This window comes from Amblyomma mixtum, chromosome 10, assembly GCF_055824585.1.
Source record: "Amblyomma mixtum isolate Tamu chromosome 10, ASM5582458v1, whole genome shotgun sequence".
Taxonomy (NCBI): Eukaryota; Metazoa; Arthropoda; class Arachnida; order Ixodida; family Ixodidae; genus Amblyomma; species Amblyomma mixtum.
Genome location: NC_143021.1, coordinates 123,714,760 through 123,723,393, shown reverse-complemented (window position 1 = coordinate 123,723,393; position 8,634 = coordinate 123,714,760). Strand labels below are relative to the sequence as shown.

The 8,634-nt window shown below is 48.3% G+C and overlaps 1 protein-coding gene across 1 annotated transcript; it reads left to right on the top strand.

Annotated features, from left to right (window-relative positions):
- The first annotated feature begins 6,919 nt into the window (after positions 1-6,919).
- On the top strand, positions 6,920-7,786 carry LOC149326841 (uncharacterized). Its single transcript, XM_089564698.1, has one exon. The coding sequence runs from the start codon at positions 6,920-6,922 to the stop codon at positions 7,784-7,786; it is 867 nt and encodes a 288-aa protein (XP_089420824.1).
- Positions 7,787-8,634: the final 848 nt, after the last annotated feature.

The window sequence follows — 8,634 nt, the reverse complement described above, 5'->3', positions numbered from 1 at the left end:
TCTACGTGGTTACAAATAAAGCAAACCGAGGGCTGTTCCTTAGGAACCTACAAGGTTGTAACTTCTAAGATAACTGTGATGTTAGGTTGAAGCCTATTACAGATATTGTGACAGTATTGCGCTATCAAGTTATTTCAAACCACATGACAGTTCATTGATGCGAAAAAACAAGACAGACCCAATATGACGTTCAACATCCAATCCATCGGGATTTGTTTAAATGGGATGTATCAGAGAAATCCAGCATTCATTTTTAAAATTGACTTTTTCAGGTGTAACTGGGACATAAGTAGCATAGTGGTAACACTGTTTGCGGAGGTAATAAAATGATGAATCATGATGGGGAACTAATTTCTCATATTTCATGTTTTCGCTGTTATTGCTAGTCGCCGGCCTTTAATCAAGTATATGCATTCGGCCCTTAACACGGCTATAGAAGTTATTACATCTTCCAAAAACAAAAATAGCCTCGTCACTGCTGCTGACAATATTTTCATCATTTCGCGAGCCATTGAAAAGCCTTGCGTCCTTAGGGCGTGCCAAAAAATGCCTAATGATATAAGGTTTTAAAATGCATCGCAAATTTAGCTTCTCTCCCCCTCGCGTTCCTGTGCTCACCGCTGCTCGATGCTGCGGCTCACAGGAGGGAGAGGACGACCATAAAATAAAGTGGGCTGGTAGGCGTCGCCTTGCTGGCGCTTGTAGCAAAGAGCACGAAATCTCCAAAACATTAGCGCCACAGGTAAGACGGTTAGTGCGTTTCTCAATTTCAAAAACTCACTTGCTCTTGCTGACGACCAGCTGCAAATACCTATCCGCTACGAGGTTCTTAACTTCATAATCTTTAAAAGGTTAGCAATCATTAGTTCATCATTTTATCAGCTAACTTAATTCACTGTTTTCTGGTCTGTGTCAACGCAGGTAACTTTATACTCATATAGGAGTATTGTTAAAAATTCGTCGCAGACTTCCGAGCAACACACATTTCAAAAAGAAAACGAAACGTACGCAAGAATGTTAACACAGTGCCCTCGAAATTGAGCGCACTTTGCACAGCACATTTTTTTCTTCTCAAGCCTTTACTAACATTCAAATTTATCACCCTTTTGTACAGTGTCATGTGTCATGAGCTCTCGGTTTCCTGTGCCTGTAGTATGCTCCTAATATCCGCGACTTTGCTAATCTCGAGAGGAATGAAGGATTCAAACTGTCTGAGTGTCTTTAGTTCATACTGTGGAAGAAAGAGGTTCGATGCCATATTTCTAAAAGAGAGCATTCGAGCTGGGCCCAACATCGCAGAAGGAAGAAGAGTCCTGCACGACGTCCAGACACTAGGATGTATGTTCGAGAATACAGCATTTGCCCTCAATAGCAAAGTAATTAAAATTTTAAGTAAAGGCATCTTGTAATTAACTTTGTTATTGCTAATGCGTTGAGCTTGTGTACTCTACCCCGTTCTTTGTTTGTAAAATTCTTTGCCACGTTTTCTTCCCTGAAGAGGAGCGTGTGGGCTAAGCCTACATCTAGTGAAGACCTGAACGACGTATTTTTTATGCCTGTTTAGTTTAATATGAAAACAATATCATCGCTGTGTTTCTAGCAGCTCTTCAGTGTGCCACCCACCCAGAATTACTGCGTTAAACGAAGAATATTTTTGAAAAAAATAAAATATTCAGGGTGGCGGAGAGGTGGTATGGTAAAGCACACGGACGACGGAGATTATTATCCAAAGTGGAAAGTCCAGGTTTGAGGACCTGCCTCGTAAGAGGAAGTTTGGTTAGTTTATGGGGGTTTAACGTCCTAAAGAGGCTTAGTCTATGAGGGACGCCATAATTAAGAGCTGCGGGATAATTTCGACCACCTTGGCTTCTTTAATGTGCACTGACATGGCACAGTACACGGACTTCTAAAATTTTGCCTTGATCGAAATTCGAGGAAGTGCTTGCCGCGATCTACAATTGAGTGTTTCACCGAACAATGTGTCGCAGCTATGCCGTATCCGGCTACCATGTATTGCATCACGGTGTTATTTATTTTGCAATGGAGATAGCTCTAACCGCACCGAGGGCGAAAACAGTTGTATTTTTTTATCCTATAGTATAAGAGCAACATGTCTCTGCACTGACCGGTGGTGCTCAACTGTGGCACCGGCAATGCGACAACTGGTACCTCAGTAAATGGCTCTTGCCTGATGGAAGGCATACTGTTGGCCATGCTGGTACAAATCCATAATGAATACTGCAGGGTAAAAAAAGACGAGCACCCGTAAGAAAGGCCACACACGACAAGCGCTTCTCGTGAGTGACCTTTCTTACGTGTGCTCGTCTTAGTATCCATAGTGCCTCTTGCCTCCTGCCAAGAACACGGATAGGTGAGTTGCCGCTGCAGCCAACCACCTGCCACGGCTTGCTGGTGGCAATCTGGAGAGAGAAAATCCTACTCCCTTCTAGGGCAGAGGAGGGAGAGATCGGAAGGTGCCTGCCTCGGTAACAACCCTGTCACCTGTGAAAGTTCGTAAAAGGAACGGCCAGTTGCAACAACAAGCTGTCTCTTTTGGCTGCTGCCAAAGTGAAGAAAGGGAAATAATGCCTGTCTTCTCTGGAGGTGCGAGGAGATTGGGACAGACCGAATGTTGGCTGCCACTGGAGGCAGCCTGTCAGATGCTAAGGTTGGCAGGTGTTTAAGTATGAAGGGACATATTTCCCTCTCCACTTATATGATATCTGTGCTTGTGCTTGGCAGCACAAAACGAGGTTATTGTGCTATCATTTGGTGACAGCTAGTGTTAAAGAAGTGTCTCGCAGGTTTTTTTACTCTCTTCTATGAAAGGCATATCCGGCAAGCGAGGCAGGCGGCCGCTTAGTTTCTGTTGCCAAGCTTCGCCTTTTTCTTGCATTGTTTCTTCAGCCACCGGCGCCGTGGTGGCTCAGTGGTTATGGCGCTTACCCGAAAGAGGTGTATTTATTCCAGGCCGTGGTGGTCGAATTTCGATGGACGAGATATTCTAGAGGCCCGTGTAATGTGCGATGTGAGTGCACGTTAAAGAACCCCAGGTGATCGAAATTTTCGGAGCCGCCGCGGTGGCTCAGCGCTTATGGTGCTCGGCTGCTGACCCGAAAGACGCGGGTTCGATCCCGGCCGCGGTGGCTAGAATTTCTTTGGAGGAGAAATTCTAGAGGCCCGTGTACTGTGCGATGTCAGTGCACGTTAAAGAACCCCAGGTGGTCTGAATTTCCGGAGCCCTCCACTACGGCGTCTCTCATAGCCTTAGTCGCTTTGGGACGTTAAACCCCATAAACCAAACCAAACCAAATTTTCGGCGCTCTTCACTACGGCGTCCCTCATAGCCTGAGTCGCTTTGTGACGTTAAACCGGCACAAGCCATATTCAGTCGACGATCTTGTAACTCAACATATGGTATCTGTTTACAGATTTCAATTCCTAAGAAAAAATCACTAATCTTATGCTCATGCCTGTCATTGCTTTTTTTTTTCCTTTTTATCGTTCTACGAGGAGAGTTGCCGGGGAGCGACGAGCGTAACGCCAGACCATAGGAAAGTGCAACAGGGGGCGGCTACTGGAGGAACCGCCGGAAGGTGGTTACGCTGGAAGCGGGACATGCGGCAACAGCGCCGGAATTGCCTCCGGCGGATGGTTGTCGTGGAAGGAGTGGAAGAAAGAGTGGTGGCGAGGGCGTAGGAGGGCGCAGCCGGTGTGTGGTTAGTACGGGAATCAACCGGAGGGTAGTTACTTTGTAAGCAGGAGAATTGCTACCGTAAAACGAAGAGCTTATTATCCTTCTATCCTTCTCATTTTGGGATCTTACGATGGCGTAACTGGAGGGTGGTGTCCAAGGGAACCGTCCGAAAGAGCCGGTTACTCAGAAAGGAAAACGGTGTAGCGGGAGCGTAATAAAGCTTAACCGGATGTTGGCTACCTTGAAAAAGTGAAAACATGGCGAGAGCATTAGAAAGCCTAGTGGTAGGGTGATTTCCGCGAAAGGAGGAACAAATGGCGAGAGCCTATGGCGCAACCAGTGAGCGCTTGCCATGAGAAACACCCAGAGAGCATTTGCTTGCAATGCGCATGGTTGCAGTAGACGCAGGGGAGGAAGGCCGGGGAGACGAAATGCGTAAAGAGAGGATGGTTACCAAAAAAAAAAAACATCTGGAGGGCGGTTGTCGTGGACGAAGAAGGAAGAGAAGGGTGCCACCGAACTAATGTAGCACGGTCAATGTGCGACAGCTGCAGCGAAACCTGCCCCTGTCCCTTAAAGTCTGAGTCGCTTTGGGACGTTAAATCCTGTAAAACCATTTTTCACTATATTTTACTTTCTTAGATTGCCTGAGACACTAGGCTGGCTGCATTCGTACCGTTTTATAGCCCACAAAATAGCTAGCAAATAACATGTGCTTACGTCACTGTAACACCACAAAAAGAGAGCACGGTTAAGCCTTACCGGAAAAAGTTATCAAAAATGCACCAAGTAAAATCACAATCCTCTCCATTTTTTTCCAATGACTACAGTTATTCCCAACTGCGAAAGAATTTCATCTACTCCTCAAATACAGAGTCGCTGATGGCATGCAAAGGCAAGGCATAAATTGTTCAGTTCCTTGTGATTCGATTCATTTCACATTCTCTGATCGCAGCGTTGAGAAAATGTAAATGCTATCAGCAGTAGATACAAAGAGCTGCGACGAGCTATGATCGATGACCGAATATTTTTTCGACTGCCCTTAGCGACAAGGCTCGTATTAATCGACGAGACACTGCACGAACCGGATATTGTTTAAGCTTCACTTTCTTCACTCCGGCAATTTTTTTTATTTTACAGGAAGACGAAATACGAAATATGGGCCTTATAAAAGCGACAAGACATCTGCTTGTAGCATTCAGATATAATTAAGGCTGCGGATTCATTTCAAATGCATGTCGCAGATAAATAGTCAGTAAACAAAACTTCCCACTCTCGTGAACTCGCCGTTCCTACTCAATTTTAGAGAGCCACCGCTCATAGCACGCAACAAAGTCATTTGTGTGCGGCTGTTTACAGGACATCTCAACAAAGGCAAATTGCCACGTGTATTTGTAGTGTTTGTTCATTTTTAGCTGCCGGCACGCCACTTTATCGCTTTGTTTGCGATGAAAGACGCGACCAGAAATGTCTCAGTTGATCGCCTCCAGACAGAGCCGATTTTTCGTTGTTCCAGAATGTTGCTGCAACTTTGCTCGATTTATCTCGAAAGTTCGCTATCGGCTTTAAACTGAGCACCGCCGAGAGCGGTGAGCATTCCGTTCGACGACCGCCGAGCACGCTTGTTGCTACGCTGCCACCGAGTTATTCACGGGCGCAAGCAAGCCCAGAAAATGACAGAATTGTATATATCCGCTTCAGATAAAAAATGCGAGAGTCTTTCCCCCTCCTCTTTTTTAGAGCCAGCGCGCTCAGCTCCTTGGTGCCCGCTCCTGCGTTCCGCGGCGTCGCCTTTGTGCCTCCTAGCCAGCTCCGCAGCTCAGGCAGCGCGCTTCCCTAGCTGCGCGCGCTCCTGGCGCCATTTCTGTCGAACGCCCAGGCTGAAACGCACAGCCGCCGCCATCGTTCGCCACTGGCGTGTTCGATTTTAACTAAGCCATTATACCTCATCAACAAAAATTTTTCCACGGCGACATTTCATCACACACAATTACACTTTCACTTATCTTCAAAGAACGACGTAATCTTGCGGACACTTTTCGCTGACGCGAAAGAGCCATGTAATGCTCTCGCATGAGAAAGAATTTGCATGGAAGCCATTTTCGCTCTCTTCCTGCTCTCCGGACCGGTTGGATGGATGGAAGATAGGAGCGCTCCCTCTGAAGCGGGTAAGTGGCAATTGGCACCATGATCGCCTTTTTTCCTTTACATTTGTTTAACTTCGGTGTAAACTGACATTAAAATTCGCCATTTTCTTTCACTACGGTTTCCTACACATTTAACCTTTCGGCACATCTCTTCTTCTCAGACATCGATCTTCCAACTGCTTTATAATAACTTCCACCGGACATTTATTTACATGACCATTGTTATCACCAAACCCTAGGGCCACAGGAAGAGTGACTGCGCCTGCATCGACAAGTGGATGGATAACATCCTACCACACACCTACCACACACAGCAGATGTGCTATCATCATTGTTGAATTTTTTTCACAGCTGCGCGTTCTAAGGCACCCTGACTTAGCTTCAAAGAGTAGGGCACTTCCTCTTGAATTATCATAGAATAATTCCTTCCTAATCTGCCTTTTCTAATTTTTCGACATAGTTCTACGCTATACTAATTTTTCATTGAACTAAAGCAATTTTCAACTTCCGCGTTTTTAACCAGTCGTTTAGTGCTCTTTCTTTATCCGCCCTCGTCTCCAGCATACTTACTGGTTGGTTTCCATGGTCTTTTCAGCCAATGTGTGTCAACGCTCTTTCTGTATAAATATTTAAGTACCTTAGCTGCCCAACTGTCATCGTCCGATCTCCTCAGGCTTTCTTCATATAGTATTTTACTCTGCGCTTTCTGTGCTTCGAACGATGTCCAGCCCACATCATTTTTACTGCCTCGCTTGTGGTTTTGTTTTGGGCACCTAGTTCTAATCTTCCCACAGCTCTCTGACTTACTTCTAATCTACACCGAACTTCTCCCTTAAGCACAGGACCGTATTCCCGAAAGTAATCTCCGGTGTAAGGAAGACGACGGGCATACGCGCGAGCCTCATTGCCATCGCCTGGTGCACGCTCCTGGCTCCTTGCCTGACCTCGGACTGCTGTTAGCCCTGCTCCCGTTGTGAAGCTTCGCTGGACAAATCCCACCTTACATTTGGTGCAGGTGCCGAGGTAATATCCTCTCGCCCTGGAACTCCGTAGCCGAACGCTACCCCCTACCGCGATGCCTTCGACCCACCAAGCCGTACAAGTGAGCCTCGCCGCCGTCGTCTGTACTGGTTCTCTCCGCCAGCGGGGCCCCGCTATCTTCAGCGGCACGGACGACCTTGATGTTGAGGATTGGCTCACATCATATGAGCGGGTGAGCGCATACAACAAGTGGGACGCGGAAACCAAGCTGACCAATGTGATATTCTATCTGACGGGCGTGGCAAATCTGTGGTATCGGAACCACGAGGCGGACATTACATCGTGGTCCGTTTTCAAAACGAACTTCTCTGAGGTGTTCGGCCGTCCGGCTGTCAGAAAACTCCGTGCCGAACAGCGCTTGCGTGCGCGGTCGCAGCAGGTAGGAGAGAACTTCACGAGTTACATCGAGGATGTCGTGGACCTGTGCAAGAGGGTGAACGCACAGATGACCGAAGCCGACAAGATCAGGCATATCCTCAAGGGCATAGATGACGACGCCTTTCAGATGTTGTTGGCGCGAGACCTGCGCACCGTCGCCGAAGTCATCACCCTATGTCAAAGCTTCGACGAACTACGCAAGCAGAGGGCTCTGACACGCGAACACACCACGAGCATCGACTCGCTTGCTGGCCTGAACGATGCAAAAAACCAGTCATCGCTCCCGCCGCAACTCAAGAGCTTAATCCGTGAAAAAGTTGCTTGGCAGCTCTCGCTTATTTCAAGCCACCAAGAGCCATCAGCACACATAACTCCGACTCTGAGGCACGTTATTCAAGAACAGGTCGCTGAGGCTCTCCTGCAAGCCCCTCAGCCCACCCCTCTCGCGGCCCCGCTGCCCTATGCGGAGGTTGTTGCGCGACCTCGACCACCTACCTATGATCCGCCTCCTGGTCCTTTTTGAGAGCCTGCTGCTTTTATTCCACCGCCTGCTCATCTGCAAACCTCCTGGGGCACGCCTGATAACATTCGACCGCCAGCTCAACTGGGCAACTCCTGGCGCACGCCTGACAACCGCCCAATCTGCTACTTCTGCGGCTTGCCAGGTCATGTGGCACGGCTTTGCCGTCGACGCATGAACGCCTCACGACCACGTCCAGACGTTTCCGGTTACTGGTCCCAGCGACTGTATTCGCCTCCTGCAGAGCCGCCACTAAGCCGTTCTCTGTCTCCTGAGCGCACGGCCTTCTCTGCACGCCGTCCGCCTTCTCCACGTCGGCGCTCCATCCCTCCGATGCGACGGCGTCCCTCGGCCACTCAAGAGGAAAACTAGGTGCCGCAGTTCCTGAGGCGAGAACTGCACAGTCGTCGAAATTTGAAAGGCCTCGTTTGTCTGCTGCTAATTTAATTGAAGTTTTTGTAGAGGGCGTATCTGTCATGGCGCTTGTCGACACCGGTGCTGCGGTTTCTGTCACGGATGCAGCGCTTTGCCGCTCTTTGAGGAAAGTGAAGACGCCCCTTTCTGGCCTGTCGTTACGAACTACAAGTGCGCACCTCATCCAGCCGTTAGCAGCGTGTACTGCTCGAATAGTCATAGAAGACATTTTATATTTGGCCGAGTTCATCGTGCTGCCGTCCTGTTCGCGTTCGATCATCTTGGGCTGGGACTTCCTATCGCTCCACGACGCGGTCATCGACTCTGCTCGTGCTCAAGTCGAGCTCTCTACGCTGCCGAATCTCGTGCAAGAGACTGAAATTTATGGTGCCCCTGTTTCTGCCAAAGCTTTTGTCGCCGACAGTACCGATATTCCT